Source organism: Pelecanus crispus, chromosome 1, assembly GCF_030463565.1.
Source record: "Pelecanus crispus isolate bPelCri1 chromosome 1, bPelCri1.pri, whole genome shotgun sequence".
NCBI lineage: Eukaryota > Metazoa > Chordata > Aves > Pelecaniformes > Pelecanidae > Pelecanus > Pelecanus crispus.
In genome coordinates this window covers 16988510-17005623 of record NC_134643.1, presented here as the reverse complement: position 1 = coordinate 17005623, position 17114 = coordinate 16988510, and the positions used below count along the sequence as shown (strand labels likewise).

The window sequence follows — 17114 nt, the reverse complement described above, 5'->3', positions numbered from 1 at the left end:
TAGATTTTTCCGTGGTCTTGAGTTCTGTTGGTATTTTTATTATACCCTTCTGTGAGTTCTGCAAACTTTTTTATGCTAGATTTCTTCAACAACGACTGAAGAAGGCTGTACCTTATAATAGAATGAAGCTCATGATTGTTGGAAACACTGGCAGTGGGAAAACTACCCTACTACAACAACTAATGAAATGCAAACGAACTGAATTGGGCTCTCCAAAAGCTACAGTAGGCATTGATGTAAAAGACTGGATCATTCAAGGGAAAGGCAAAATGAAGAAAGAGCTTATATTAAATGTGTGGGATTTTGGAGGTATTTCAAGAGCTTATTGTGCTTTACTATTGTCTTTTCTATCACATTAATGCAGTACTTATTCTTAGAGTCAGCCTGTGAAATTTCAAATTGTGGACAGTAGAACCATGCGAACTTACACCAAAAGTCAAATGACCACTTATAAATTAGTGAATTCTGTAAATCGGCAGCTAATCCCTCAAATTTAATATAAAGCCTCAGGAATTTGTCATCACCAGATGTGGTCTGACCATTTGTTTCAATCATAGCACGCTAGAACTGTCATTTCAGAATAGTAAGAAACTGCTCGTAGACACCAGAATCATCTTCCACTCGACTCTGTTTCTCCCTTTTATATTCTGGGTCTCTCTAGGCTCTACAGTATCACTGTTCTGTAAGGTCACAGAAAACAAAGCACTCGGGGAGTCTTTGAACTTTGGGCTTTTGGAAAACTTTCTAAGTTTAGGGGACTCCAGAAGCATTTCTAAAATTCAGGGGTATTTTAGGCTGTAGAAAAGTTATTTTTAAACATTGGTCCCTGATCATTTAAATACAGTCTATATCACAGTGGATAAGCACAGAAGAGCAGCATTCAAGCTGAATGTCCAGCTTCAGTTGTGATTTTAAGTACTTAATCATGTGAACTTAGGAGTCTTATTTTGAAGTTGCTGAAAGGATAGGAGAAAGGGAGGGAAGAAGAAGGAAGGGAAAGAAGCAGTGAGGGAGAAATTCAATATTGGAGTTTTAAAGGAATCGTGACCTTTCAAGTTGTCTTTGCAGCAACCATGTTTATCCAGTTGTTAAATCTTTCACTTCTTGATTTAAAACTACCTTACACATTTCAACACTACACTTCAGTCAATGAGCTACCACAGTGTACCTATCTAAAATTCATAGTTGTTACAGGTTTCCTGTCGGTTTAGATACTTTTCTGTAAGCATTAATTTCATTTGTGGATTAGTGATCTAAGTGTTCTGCTGCCTTTTTGTGATCTGAAGATGTTCGGTGAGGGAAGCACTAAACAGTAGAAATTTTTAATCATTAGGACAAGAAGAGTTCTACAGTACCCATCCTCATTTTATGACCCAAAGAGCTTTATATCTTGCTGTTTATGATCTCAGCAAAGGACAAGCAGAGGTGGATGCTATGAAGCCGTGGCTTTTTAACATCAAGGTAGGCCATAGATATGTACACAATGGAATTCCACTTTCCAGGGACCTGTTGGTGAATAGCAAATTAACCGCAAATATTTTTAGAGAAGGGAGGAGGAAAGAAGCTCTTCAGCAAATAAAACTAGTAAGATGAAACGAGAGCTGAAATACATCATATATTGGATATGAAAATATTTGTAGATATACAAAGACATAAGCAACATCATTTTGTACTTGAAATGGTACAGAGTGATGTGCAGAAGAATAGTTCATATGTTCTGGCACTATTTTGAATTGACTGCTGAAAATAATAAAGGGGTAGTATTAAAGGAACGATGAGTTAAACCTGCTTTTTCTTTTATGCCATTGTAAATTCTGGGGAAATCAGAATTTGACTAATTTAAAACTGACTAGGTGCAGGTTTGAAATCATACTGTTAAGTGTATGCTTAGCATCCTATTGTTCATGGGAATGATTCCAGGACTATGGTAGGGCAATTGGTCTGAGAATCTGCCTATATATTTTTCTTTTGCTCCAAGTGTTTTATTTTCATTTGATGGAATCACCCCTTGGTGAATGTTACTTTTCTTTTCCTTTTGTATGATGGTTAGCCATGGCTGGGCAATGCAATTACATAAAGATTTTGTGTACTGATCCTGTTTGTTAAACTTGTCTTTTTCACTGTTTTCACCTTGAGCTGTGATACAGGACAGAGGGTTACAGTCAGTTAAGTGTTGATGAAAACCATTTCTGAGGTGTTCTTCTTTGCTATGCAGGACTTGCTGGTGTTTCATTGCTGCACTGTTCCAATGATGACTAGCAGAGACCCTTTACTTTTCCATTTTATTGAGTGCTTTTAATGAAAAATACAGTTGTCCCTCAATTTTACTGACAATGTTATTAATCTGCAAAGTGTGAAATCCGGATCTACACTGCTTCCTTTTAGAAAAAGCTGATTTTTTTTAATATTTCTATTTTGAAATAGACTGCTCTCTGTATGTTAAAAAATACATTTCATATTTATAGGCTGATGCATTTTTACTGCCTTATCCAGTCAAGGCTATTATATGGGATTGCAGTTTAAAGTTACTCTGAATAAAGACATGAAATAGTATTTTCAGATTTCAAACTTATTTAAAAGACGTATATTTAAAGAGGGAGAAACAGTTGCAGTTTTCATTGTATTGATTGTTTTGACTAAATTGTTCACATTTTATGTGGGTATAAAACAATAACATCAACATTCGCTATTGATTCAATTGACTGTATGGATCTTACTAACAGGCTCGAGCTTCAACATCCCCCGTCATTCTTGTTGGCACTCATTTAGACGTTTCTGATGAAATGCAACGTAAGGCCTGCGTGAGTAAAATTACTAGAGAGCTGTTGAATAAGAGAGGCTTCCCAGCAATCCAAGATTATCACTTTGTGAATGCTACAGAAGAATCCGATTCCATAATCAGACTTCGGAAAATCATAATAAAGGAGAGTCTTCATTTCAAGGTAAGCTACATACAGTTTGTAATGTTGAAAACATCCTAGTTTTAGTTAAGTAAATACGTTTTTAAATATTAATTAAACACATAATTAAATAAATTTTTAGTGTTATATCAAACTCATTTTGCCTTCTATAAAATGTTACACACAGCAAAATAATGAAGGAAAATCACCAGTTCTGTTTTCATTTCATTTTCTACCTTTAAAAAAAATCAACTTAGTAAAAATCTCAGCTAAGTTTTGTTTTCAAACACTAGGGCCATAAATAGAATATTTAATTAAAAATAGGGCATGTTTTCTTACAAAGAATTCTGATCAAAAACTAGGTTTTGTTGGATGGCAACATATAATTGCAATAATAAGTATTGCAAGGTTGCAGGGGACCAGGAAATAAGAATTTGTGATTTCTGAAAGCCAACTAATTCTCCATTTACTAATTTCATTTTACATTGTGTGAAACTATTCCTAGAAAGAGGAAAGTGAATTAAAGCAGGAAAAGAAGACCCCTTGCGCTGAATGATCCTTCTAAATTGGAGAATCTGCACTCGTAGTTCTGCTGTCTCCAAAGTCATTCCTACCACTCGTTCCCTCCTATCTCCTTAGCCACAGTATGAAGCTCTGTCTAATTGTGAATGACAAGTATGAAGAGACTAGCCCAAGCATGGAGCTTATAAGAAGACAGGATCAAATCTGTAGCAAAAAGAATATACCTAGTTTTATTCTTTTATTTGTACAGTATCAATCATCTATAGCGTCATAACATGTTAAACAGAAAAGGTGATGTCCTGTGCTACTGAAGTCAATGGCAGAACTTCATAAATCATAGTAGAGCCCAAATTTCTTCTAATAACTGCTCTGAAGATCTTATAGAGCAAATGCTGTATTTATGACCAGCCTCACACTGGTGGTGTTATAAAGGAGAGAAAGAGTGTGCACACCTCTTGTTTCTCTCTCAGAAACTACCAGCATAGCCACATCCATAATCTGCCTAACTTCATTCCACCGTTCAAGGAATAGCGAACGGGCGCTAAGTGGCAGTGAGGTGGCCTATTCAGGCAGAATGGATTAATTCCACTTCTCATACATCCAGTGGGCATGAATAGAGCTAGTGTTTGTAAAGGTATATGTAGCCCTATATCAAATCATACTACTTCAACACTCAGGAGGAGTTCTGCTTTTTGAAAACATTTCACTCTTAGGTACCTAAAAATTGTACTTGTAACATCCATGTCTCTTGCGACGATGCCTTAAACTGATGTTTAAACGTTTACACAAATGTAAGGTAGCCTGAAGGAAAGGAGATAGTTTCCATAAATAATGTATACACTTTGTGAAAGGAGTGTTACAAGGTACCTGCTTAGAAGTTAGACAAAGTGAGTTAAGTATTCAACATTGTCATCAAGTGCTCTGAGTCTGTGAAGTTACACAAGGTACTAATTGCATTTTCACAAGGTACTAATTACTTTTTTTGGCACACAAAAATGCTACAGTGCATTGGTGTCTAACTTCTTTGAGAGGAAGATTACAGACTAAGAAGCCAATTTGGAAATGTTGGGAAAATTGTTTCCCATTTCCTCAAAAAAAATGACTAGCTCAGGACCCATGGAGAATGAAAAACCTGGTTGGGTGCTAGCTAATACCAAAGGTCAAAGGATGTCTCCAGGAAGGAACTTGGGCTCAGGGAACAGCGGCAAAGCACCTGACTCTCTTTCCCTTAAGTGTCACTAACCTGGCCAAATGTATTTCTTCCTCTCCTCTTGTCCACTGACTGTCAGCAGTGGAGGCTTTTAATTGAGCTACTACACTTTTCCCCCCAGTTTATCTAAAGACATATCTAGAGATACTACAGATTACAAGAGGTATCTTTTTTTTATTCTTTTGCTTATTGTATTCTGTTAACCTGAGATGTATGACATCATCTGTTCATACAGTGAATATTTTCCTTTTATTTCAAATTAAAGCTGCTGTTTCAACTTCTCAGAAGACATAATTTTTTATTTTTTTATGTACAGGTAATATGGAAATGTTTTCTTCTTTGAGTTTCATTTATTTAAAGACATTCATATTATAATTCTGAAAGAATTAGTTACATCTATGTTTCAGAAGCCATGTTAGTCAATAAATGGGTGTTCTTGTTCCTTCTTGTTGCTACTATTGAGTGGACATACCCACCTTACATCTTAGTTTTATTGTCTGCATTTCACATGAATAAATTAATACATTTAAGATTCTTATTCCTGTTTATACAGATCAGAGATCAACCAGTCGTTGGTCAGCTAATTCCTGACAGCTACCTGGAGCTGGAGAAGAGAATTTTGCTGGAACGTAAAAATGTCCCAATTGAATTTCCTGTGATTGATCAGAAACGCTTACTGGAACTGGTACAAGAAAGCCAGTTACAATTGGATGAAAATGAACTCCCTCATGCAATTCACTTTCTGAATGAATCAGGTGAAATACTATCTTCAATATACCTTTATAAGAACTTTGTTGCAAACCTGCAGCAGACAGACCTGTACGCATTTTTAAATCTCGCACAAGGCTGCCACAAAGTGTTGAGCTGAAATGCTTAAGCTTGGGTAACGTTAGTTTGATAATCCAGGTTGTTATGTCATAAAGGAATTCTGTGATATAAAGGATCACTACTGTAACAATTTATATATCTTACCCCTCCTTGAAAATATCATACCTGCTGGTTAGACAGCACAGTTTCTGAAGAAAGATGCAATGCCCATAACAGCTTGAAAAGAATAGTGGTTAGGTGAATATACATAACAGCTTATCTCAGTGCCATACAGACTTCATAAGATTAAATAACAGACCACACAAAGCATAGCAGCTTGGCAAAAAAAACAAGTCAGATTACAAATCTAACAAAACATCTGAAAACAAAGGTAAAGCAGAACAAACCATGATTGCATTCTACTCTCCTTTTGACATAAATTCAATAGCTGTATTTATTATTCACATTGCTTATGTTGTCACATAAGAAAAACAGCCCAGAGTGGGGTGTTTATTTTGCTTAATATGGAGCTTGAGAAATGCATTGCTAATTACAATATTCTTTGCACAGGTGTACTCCTTCATTTTCAAGACCCAGCACTACAGCTGAGAGATCTGTATTTTGTGGATCCTAAGTGGCTATGTAAAATCATGGCACAGGTTAGACTATGTTTACTTTTTGTATCTACATTCATGGAAATTTTTTCCCCTGTCTCTGTAACTTACTAAGCACTGTAACTTATCAGTGATTCTTCTTCACCATTTCTTTACTGTTTCATGGCCTAGAATTTTCTCAGGGCCCAGATTAGTTTACCTGGCTCTTTCTGTTTCTTTTGCTTTCTAGAAAACTGTCTGTCTCAATGGTTCTGTGCTCTTATGCTGTAATGTCCAATGGCATTTAAACTACACCAGACACAAAAATACGTGTAGAACAGAAAAAACCCAGGGGTGCAAAGTAATCCTGCAATATGTTGTGATAGGTTGAGGTGAAAGCTGGAATTTTGGATTAAAGTAGTAAGAATGGGGGAAGAAGGGTCATTGTATGCTTGGCACTGATGGCAGAGGACAGTGAGTGATATGGATTCATATGTTGGGATGGGAGAGTAGCAGGCTGACTGTTGAAATCATCATTGATAGGTATGTTGATCTAGAAACACTCTCAAAAATTTTTATATATATTCAGATTTCCTAACCTCTGAAACTTTACCTTTCATTCAGTGCAGGAAATGGGATGGCAAAAATGGAAGTTTGAGCCTTTAAAGCTGGTGGGATTAGGAGTGAGAAAAGACCTAGAAGATCATGTCATCAGTACCAATATGCTTGTGTGAAGTACTGATATGAAATCACTGTACATAGGCTCGTTTCAGAGAACACTTTCACAAATTAACTTGTAGAATAAATTTCCATATAATATGGAGCAGTGAAAGCTGCTGAAGAAAGCTAGCACACTACCTTGGACAGGTTAAATTTTTTCACTGCTGTCTTCTTGCTGGCTAGCATTATGGAAATGTTTGGTTTCACTGTGAAATGGAGTCTGGTTTTCTCCCTAAATAATAGGCTACCAAATATTTCAGGGAACAAAGTTTGTCAGGAAAATGTAATCAAATGATAACTGTACACCTGAAATTGTTTTACTTTTTTTGAAAGATTCTGACAGTGAAAGTGGAAGGCTTTTCTAAATATCCTAAGGGAATTGTAAAGCGTTCAGATGTGGAAAAATTCCTTTTAAAGAAGAGCAAGTTTCCTAAGATATACATGTCACAATACTTTAAGCTTCTGGAAAAGTTTCAGATTGCTTTGCCGTTAGGAGAGGATCAACTACTAATCCCAAGCAGGTAAGCAAAGAGCCAGACCCACAAATAAGAGCTATTAGAGATCAATCAAAATAAAAACCTCCCATCAGGCTAACTAGTTTAACTGATCATCAAAGCAATTTTGTATATGAAAGCATGATATATACTTAGTACACTACATTTTAGTAAATGCTTTCACAGACATGTTAAGGTGATCTTGTAGCAGATAAAGCTTACATCATATTAATGTGGTGGGTAAATGGAATCTATAAATGATAAAATGCTTTATGAGGATAATATTTCTTTTACACTTACCATGCTTTGAGACTACAGCAGGAAGATTATAATTTAGCTTTACATCATGGTGTGCCACCATTACAGATATTATTGCAACATAAAAGATAACCGTGAATTTCTATAGCCTATTTGCTTGGAGTGAGAACCACTGTCAAGTTACTCAGAGGCAGTTATCTCCTCCCAACAGTCTAGTTATTAAATGTGGTGACAAAAAAGTGGTATGAATTTGAATGCAGTCTTTTTGCTTTATCTGAAGCAGGTAACAGAGTTTCTCTGCCTCAGTTACAGATTTCCCTAAGGTGTTTAATAATGCTTATTTTGCTTAACGGAGAGGATGTTGTATGGTTATATTGATTAGAGTTTCTACGTTCTTCAAAGTCCTGGGATAGGAAGATTTTTTCTGAATGTCTTACCTGCCTTATATGTGTCTCAGGTTTTTCTCACATTTACATTTGACATCTAATGATTTTTAGTGGGGTTCAGTTGGGTTTGAATTACAGCAGAACTTCACTTTAGCACAAGCAAGCAGAATAAGCAAATACACAACCTGTCTGCTCCCTGATCATTTGAATCATTCATTCATTAATAAATAATACATTTTACATAATAAATAATGTATGTCATCGGTCAGTATGGCTGAAGTACATCATCAAATACTGTCTAATATTTTTATTCTTTCAGTTTGTCTGATCACAGACCTGTTATAGAGCTTCCCCACTGTGAAAATTCAGAAATTATCATCAGGCTTTATGAGATGCCGTACTTTCCTATGGGATTTTGGTCCAGGCTGATCAACAGGTTGCTTGAAATATCACCTTACATGCTGTCAGGAAGAGGTACAAATCTTTCTCTTCAAAAGCAATAGTGAGCATGTTTGCTTTAAAAGCCAACACCTGCATGTTGAAACTCTAATCCCCAACATTGTTTTGCTTTAGTTAATTTCTGGCCACTTCACAAACGTGAGAAAAAGAACAGTGGTCATTTTTGTAATTTAGAAATATCCAGAAACAGATAGTGCCTGATCTTTACAGTGGTATGCAAAAGAAAGTGAAGGTTGTAAGCAGCCTATTTCTCTCCTTCACATGCTAGAGATGGAGGAAATCCTTATATTTATGCAATATTGCCATTCACTTCTACAAAGAATACAGGAAAGGATATGTCTTTCACACAGAAAAACAAACTGCTTTTCTTCAGGTTCATTGATTGTCCCTTTACGAAAGTCTAAAAACTTTGCTTTTATCAGAAGCTGGGGGGGGCACGTCTTTAATTTTTTTCCAGTAATTCTGTGCTTTGACATGAGATCTGTCTGCTGAACTTTGCAATTTCATTTATCTTTGGCTTTTTAATGTATGATTTGTGAATACTGGCAACAGGTAAAGTATGAAAAATACTCACTGCTAATGCTCTACAAATATGATTTATAACTGCCTGCTCTCCTGGCATTCAACTTCCTCCTCAGCATAGAATTCCAGTTGTATCTTGCTATTTCATGAGTGTGTGATAGTGGGAAAATGTAAATCACTGACTTTTTTTTCTTATGTTGCCTGAGATATTCTGTGTTTGAACCTGAATGTACCTAAGCATTTCTGTAATCCCTGTGTGCATCACTTGCTAAATGACTTACCATCTGACTAAATATTTAGTTTGTGGATATGCCTTGTGGAACTGAACACCAGTTGACATATATTCAGCTTTTGTGGGGCTGTCCTGTCTGCAAAGTTGAACCCTTTATTTTGTTTTTTTTTATTTGGGTAGGTATAAACCTACAATTATAATTAAATATTTAAAGTACCATTAATTATTCTGAATGTTTTAAAATATGACATTCATATGGGAGATCAGATTTTTAATCTAGTTTTGTATTTTCTAGAGCGAGCTCTTCGTCCTAATAGAATGTATTGGAGACAAGGCATCTACTTGAATTGGTCTCCTGAAGCTTATTGTCTAGTGGAATCAGCAATATTTGACAACAACCCAGACAGTTTTTTGAAAATTACAGCACCTTCTTGCAGAAAAGGTTAATTATTCCTGAGTCTGATTTTTGCTCCACTTTGATTGCAGCTTGGCATTTTGGTTTGTTGTGCTTTTGCCTTTGGAATGTATAGTTCAGCTTTGTAATTACAAGTATGGCAGATTGAGGCTGTAATTTCCCTCTTCTGGTTTCTTAAAGGGTGCATCCTTTTGGGGCAAGTTGTGGATCACATAGATTCTCTTATGGAAGAATGGTTTCCAGGTTTGCTGGATATAGATGTATGTGGTGAAGGGGAAACACTGTTGAAGAAATGGGCTCTGTACAGCTTTCAGGATGGTGAAGAACACCAAAAAATACTACTTGATGACTTACTTAAAAAAGCCGAAGAAGGTATATATTTATGCGATCTGAGATATATAGAGGTATACCTGTATGTAGATAAATATTATACAACATACCCTTTATAACTTCATGTTATTTAAAAATGTTTCATTTCTGTAAGAAATAATTACGGTGTAAGTCAAAAGCAACTTGTTCTTTTTTTTTTGTAGGTGCTGTCTGTATAAGTATAGAATATGGGACAGATTGCACTATTCTGTATAGTTGTGTATAAATGGCAATAATGAAAAGAATCGTTTTGTCATAATACCAATAATGCAACTTGGTTCATGGAATTGAATCCAGCACATAGTAAAACTGATACTAGATCTTTTGGTTGGACCACGTACAACAGTAATTTAAAAGGCAATATTCATGATGACATTCTACATACTAACAGAATTCATTCTTTTTATAGACAGAAAAATAATCTCTTTGTTAGTTTGGTGTTGTTACGCAGCAATAGTTGTTATCACAATACTTGAAAATACTTAAACATGTAAGATACGTTAAGTTGAATGGCAAACGTAATTAGTGTTCTGTTCCATATATATATATATGTATGTTTGTGTGTGTGCATATATATTTACACACACATAGGAATTTAATTTAGGTACATTGATCATATGTACCATATCATATGATCATTGAAGTACATTGATCATATGATCATATTGATCATTAGTGTGGCCAGCAGGAGCATAGTGTGGCCAGCAGGAGCAGGGAGGTGATTGTCCCCCTGTACTCGGCGCTGGTGAGGCCGCACCTGGAATACTGTGTCCAGTTTTGGGCCCCTCAATACAAGAAAGACATTGAGGTGCTGGAGCGTGTCCAGAGAAGGGCAACAAAGCTGGTGAAGGGTCTGGAGCACAGGCCTTATGAGGAGCGGCTGAGGGAGCTGGGGTTGTTTAGCCTGGAGAAGAGGAGGCTGAGGGGAGACCTTATCACTCTCTACAACTACCTGAAAGGAGGCTGTAGTGAGGTGGGTGTTGGTCTCTTCTCCCAAGTAACTAGCGATAGGACAAGAGGAAATGGTCTCAAGCTGTGCCAGGGGAGGTTTAGGTTGGAAATTAGGAAAATTTTCTTTACGGAAAGAGTAGTCAAGCATTGGACCAGGCTGCCCAGAGAGGTGGTGGAGTCACCATCCCTGGAGGTGTTCAAAAAACGGGTAGATGTGGCACTTGGGGACATGGTTTAGTCTAGTCTACCCTTGATTGGTGTAGCGTGGATTTGGTAGTGTAGGTTAATGGTTGGACTGGATGATCTTAAAGGTCTTTTCCAACCTAAACGATTCTATGATTCTGTATGCACTCACAGAGATCTACGTACCTTTCAGTGCCTTTTGAATGATGACTACCCTTTTTTTTTTTAATTGTCTCATTCATTTTTCTTAGGTGACCTTTTGGTAAATCCAGATCAACCAACACATACTATTCCAATAGCTCAAATTGCTCCTGATCTGATATTGGCTGATTTGCCTAGAAATATTATGTTGAACAATGATGACCTGGAATTTGATGAAGCTCCTGAATTTCTCTTGGGTAAGCCTTGTTTTGTAGGGGTTTTTTACAGAGCTTATGTAAACAAATCTATTGAAGTCAGTTCTGCAACGTATGGAAAACATTTTAGAGGTTTCTTTTCTGTGGAAATGTATTTTTTAAGGTATTCTGGATTTCAGGTTATTGAGTTTTCAATTTTCCATTAACATGTATGCTAGGACACTGCTTTTTATGTGTTTAGATTACTGATCATGAAGCTTAACACAGTAGATGATCCACATGTTTTAAAATTGGACCCTTTCATTTATTTTTTTGAGAAAAGGTTGATACCCCTTTGTTTTTAATATTCTTTTCAATTTTATCTTTGAAAAGGTGATGGTGGGTTTGGATCTGTGTATCGTGCATCCTATGGTGGAGAAGAGGTTGCTGTAAAGATTTTCAATAAACACACTTCCCTCAGGCTCCTAAGACAAGTAAGAAATACTGCCTTTTTTTTCTGTAGTGCTACTTTTGGAATACCAACCTTAGTGAAGAGCTTAAAAAGCTTAAGTAAAGTGCAAGACTTCACTCCAAAACATTTCTGAATTTACTTCACAGCTGCAGAGGTTATACTATTTGCAGTATTTCATCTGATTTTACAATTTACAGGAGCTTGCAGTGCTTTGTCACCTCCATCACCCCAGTTTAGTGTCTCTGCTGGCTGCCGCAATCCGTCCCCGGATGCTGGTGATGGAACTAGCCCTTAAAGGATCTCTTGATCGTTTGCTTCAACAAGACAATGCAAGTTTAACTAGAACACTTCAGCACAGGATAGCTTTACATGTAGCTGATGGCTTAAGGTAAGTGTGACTTCTACATTGGTGTAAATACAGGATACAGCTGCAAGTAGGATATACTGCAAATGGAAAGCTTATATTTTCTTATACCTCAAACAGAATATTCCCTGGGTCAGACAAATGCTTGTATTTTTATGATTGATTAGCTGATATATAACACAAACTTGTTACCTGTTTTTTTCTGCTAACAAGTGATGCTCATATAAGTAGAGAAATAGCGAGAGCGCTGGCTGGAATTTCTATGTGGCTTTTGATTTCTTATTAAAATGTCAAAGAAATTAATTTAGTGCATTTTTAAAGTTCTGAATGTCCTCAGGAGCTATTGAAGTGTGACTGTAAAATGACAGAACCTGCAAAGGAGCTCAGGGACCAATGAAGCTTAAACTTCTAAGATTCATTTTTCAAACTGCCAGTGACACTCACTTCAGATAAGACTTGGTACTAAAATACTGCAATGTTTATGCACCAGTAAGTAGTATTTCAGAACAATTCTAAAGTGAATATCCAGTAAGGCAGTGTCATGTTGGTGACGTTTGACATTTTTTAACACAATATTTAACATTTGAAAGCACAATTTACTGTTGTGGGAATAATGCATTCAGTGTGTGTGTGTATAGATGCATCCCTGAATTATGAATGTTTCAATAAATACTTTTTTGACTAACAGGTACCTGCATTCAGCAATGATCATCTACCGTGATTTAAAGCCTCACAATGTGTTGCTCTTTACCCTATATCCCAATTCAGCTGTTATTGCAAAAATAGCTGACTATGGCATTGCCCAGTATTGTTGCCGAATGGGAATAAAAACCTCCGAAGGCACACCAGGTATAGAAAAATGCTTTGTTTTACAGTGCATTATATCAAAAAATAGCTAATATGTTTTTTATTTAGTCTGTAAGAAGTAAGTCAAATCTATACTCTAGTCAAAATCACAAAATGAAGTCCTAATCATATTACAAGTCATGATGCCAGATTTATACCTCTTGGCCTTTCTTCCTATTCATGTTTTAACTCCTTTTAGAAGAAGCAAGGAGTATACTAAAGGTTTAAAAAGAGAACAAATTAAATTACATGCATTTGTTAATGATTTTTTGCTGTCTTGTTTTAGTATGGTTATTGTGATATTGAAATCATACTGCTAAAATTATTTGTTGTTTTAATTTTCAGTAATGCATAAGCAGGTCTTAATTTATTTTAAAGGCAATAAATATCTGCACTGTTCCCTGACTTTAGAGAGAACATATTAGCATCCATTTTAAAGCATGGAACAATTCAACAACTTTGAAAAGTGCCTTCAGGTCTTGGAAATTGTGCATGGGGGTGTGACTTCAAGTGTTAAATGTTAGGCCTTCAGTAAAGACTGCAGACTTGCCCTTCATTTTCAGTATTCATCACTAAATGAATTATTTTATGTGTAATGGTGCAGGAGCTCTGTAACTGATGTACTGTCCCCTTCCTTTATACTGATTGCTGATATTTTTGGAGGTCTGCCGCATGCAGACTATTGCCAGCCCAGAAATAGTGTGCCATTTTTGGTTTACTTCCTGTGACATTTTCATCAGTAAGTGTTTGCTCTTAAAAGGATAAAGATGGCTTCAGCTTGGTATGAATCATAACTATTAATGAATGGTTTATTTGCAGGATTTCGAGCACCGGAGGTTGCCAGAGGAAATGTTATTTACAATCAGCAAGCTGATGTTTATTCATTTGGCTTGCTGCTTTATGACATTTTAACCGGAGGAGGTAGAATAATGGAAGGCTTGAAGTTTCCAAATGAATTTGATGAATTAGCAATACAAGGAAAGCTACCAGGTATGCCTTGTTAAAGTTTTAACATGAAAGCAGACCATTTGTCCTGCCTCCTCTAAAAATAACACCTCTCATATTTTATGTTGTATCTGACAGTGATCAGAGGAGGAGACTAAATAATAGCAATTTTTAGAAGCTTCTCCTGATTTCACACAGTCTTGAAATAGTGAGAAATAGGCATCTATTCAACATCACCTTGTTTATAATTTCATTGCAATTTCAAGGGATCTAGCTGGTTTACTTTTAAAGAAATAGATGTTCTGTATACTTGGGCCTTTATCCAGATCTAGTTAAAATGGATGTTGCTGAAGGTACCTTCTAATACCATGTCTGGACTTGACCCTTACATTTTACTGTGATAATGCATATCATGCACAATGATAAACACAATTTCGCTTCTGTTTGATCATGATACATTACATTAAAAAAATCCATTATTGAGAAGCTGCATATCTTAAAATCTTTTAAAAATCCCTTGAAATCTTATTTTAAAGAAGTGCCACTACCTTAAAAGAGCAGCCGCCCCTAAACGTTTTAAATAGGAATTCCCTTTTAAGTTGTCAAGAGTGTGAAGTCCCTGCCCAGCTACGTAATATTCTTTATATTCCATCTGCATTACAATATGTAGTTGTTGGCTGCTGGAAGGGAGATTAAACAGGCTATCAGGCTGGACATGATGTAGTCAGCTGGACAGTGTAACTCAGTATTTGGCAACTTGTGTGTAAAGAGCTGTTGAAGTTGATAGTACTACAAGCTTAATGCGTGGCATTCTTATTTATTGCCCTGCAATAGTGGATATACTCATGAATCATTCTTTAAGACTGAAGAGTCACTGCATCTAGGGAACGGCAGCAACTGTACCAGTTAATCTGGCATAGCTCCTCCATTAGGAGAGACAGAGAGTTCATACATTTTCTCCTCCTTAAGTAGAATAGTCCAATTCATAGCTCAGATAGTTTAATCCCCCTGCCTAAAGGGGCCATCCCAAGAACCAATGACTAAGTTTCTCTTGAGTGCTGTTGTCCATTTGGCTGTTTTCTGTATTATGAGCCCTATGAAATAATCAGAAGTATTAATTTCTGGAGACAGTACAGTTCCATCTGTGCATATGCTCATCATTTATATATTTCCACCAAAAAAGGGGCTGGCTGAGCTCACAAGTAAACAGTGCCTATCATTTGCTGAACAGGATATGTTAATTTGCAGGTGTTTATCATTAATGTACCTCTGTCTAACGTAGTACTGGAATATCTGCTGTGGATTATGATGAACTAAAAGGAAAAGCAATACAGGCACCATTATTCATGAGTGATTTGTTCCTAGAGAGGTCAGCACCTGTAGTCGTAAGATACATATTCAAAGCACTGAGTGGGAATTTAAACTTCCGTATTTCATAAATACTATATGGAGTTGTTTATCTAAATTGCTATGCATTTTACTGGAAGTTCATCTGTATTCCATATACTCTGCCCAAACACAGAAGAATAAATGTGGAGAAAAATGTTCACAGGAATTGTAAAGACTACAGACTGAAATGACATGCCCTTGAATGGTCAGCATTAATCAAAACACAACTCACACATATCTGTGATTCAGTCCCAGGTATAGAGTCATTAAAAAAAAAGTTAAAGCAAAATCCATTTGTTTCAACTGCTTTTAATGAAAAGGACTCTAGCTCTAGCATTTCATGCTCTAGCATTTAATGGCAGATGAGCAATTCCAAGCTGTTCATGCTGACATTTTACCTAACAGTATGATATTTCTTAGAGCAGCTCTGTAAGAAGTTAGATGAATTCTTAAAATAAGAAGAAAGTTATTCAGAACTCTCATTTCTGAACTATGGTAAAGGCCGGTTAAGAAGTTATCTAATTTTACATTTTAGATCCTGTCAAAGAATATGGATGTGCCCCCTGGCCTAAAGTTGAAAATTTAATTAAAAACTGTTTGAAGGAAAACCCTCAGGATCGACCAACATCTTCCCAGGTATTACTTAGTGTATTTATTTGTATTTTTGTCATAGATGGTACAAAGAGGTTGTTATGCTTTCTAAAAAGGAATGGGACATTTAAGTTAGTAAGAGGCACAGGTTTTTTTCTGTTCTTCTTTTCTGGAACAGCCATGGAATATTGCCTGCTCTTGCCAGCCAGGATAAACTGTTCCATTGAAGTCTACCAACCATTTATTCTAGCCTGCTGGTTTTCCCTCTGTTGCTGTATAGTGATTGTAGCAAAACAGGATTCGGATTACTCCTTGGTCTTTACAAGAGCTATACAAAAAGGACTTTTTTATATAGTATCAATGTGGTTAGCCTACTGTTCCATGCATGTGAGAGGAGGGACAGCAGCATGGATCTGAAACCTGCTGTCTGTTACCACACATTGCATTGCTCTTTGAAATGGGTGAAATTTTCAAACATGCCTTAACCCCATTGAATTCCTGAAATTTTAACAGAAAAATAAGAGTCAACGTAAAGGTGCTCAGTGTACAAAGACTGCTCATTAACAGTGGTAATACAAATCAGCAGACCTGCTGAGATACTATGTCCATATTCCGTAAAACATTGTTATCCATTGCTTGTTATTTATTTATCACTGTACAGGCCCTTGATATTACCATGTGCGTGCTGTGGCTTTCTTTGTAGGTTTATGAGATCCTGAATTCCGCAGAGCTTATCTGTTTGATGAGGTATGTTTCAATACCCAGCACCTCCACAGCAGAGTGCATGGTAGTTGCCCATCAAAGCTGCAAGAAGGCAGGAGTCTGGATAGGCAATGGGAACACAGAAAAAGCACAACTTTCATTTGTTAACCTAAATACAGATGGACATACTTGTGAGGTACGTGGGGAAGTTGCCATTTATTCTAATTTTTTGGCACCTAGACGTATTTCAGAAGAATTAATTGCATTTTAACAGTAGGATATTACTTCTGGAAAGCTAAGCTTTGAGACAACAAAGGTTGCTCATGAATGAGTCATCGTTGTATCCAGGAAATGAAGCAGAAAAGCAGTCGCTTTTTCCTCTCTTCCTGCCATCCAGCCTGAACTTTCTCGTAATAATGTCTTTCCACTACTGGGTTCCTTTCTTCCTC

At 36.5% G+C, this 17114-nt stretch overlaps 1 protein-coding gene across 1 annotated transcript in view; it reads left to right on the top strand.

Annotated features, from left to right (window-relative positions):
• Window positions 1–17114, top strand: part of LRRK2 (leucine rich repeat kinase 2) — a 72902-nt gene that overhangs the window by 44978 nt on the left and 10810 nt on the right. The window contains exons 29-44 of the mRNA XM_075719781.1: window positions 80–309; window positions 1334–1461; window positions 2724–2942; window positions 5186–5387; window positions 6010–6098; window positions 7086–7273; window positions 8210–8364; window positions 9399–9545; window positions 9699–9890; window positions 11273–11419; window positions 11750–11850; window positions 12026–12216; window positions 12881–13041; window positions 13858–14028; window positions 15908–16008; window positions 16667–16861. Coding sequence (XP_075575896.1) covers window positions 80–309; window positions 1334–1461; window positions 2724–2942; window positions 5186–5387; window positions 6010–6098; window positions 7086–7273; window positions 8210–8364; window positions 9399–9545; window positions 9699–9890; window positions 11273–11419; window positions 11750–11850; window positions 12026–12216; window positions 12881–13041; window positions 13858–14028; window positions 15908–16008; window positions 16667–16861 — 2617 coding nt within the window. The remainder of the gene's footprint in view (window positions 1–79; window positions 310–1333; window positions 1462–2723; window positions 2943–5185; window positions 5388–6009; window positions 6099–7085; window positions 7274–8209; window positions 8365–9398; window positions 9546–9698; window positions 9891–11272; window positions 11420–11749; window positions 11851–12025; window positions 12217–12880; window positions 13042–13857; window positions 14029–15907; window positions 16009–16666; window positions 16862–17114) is intronic.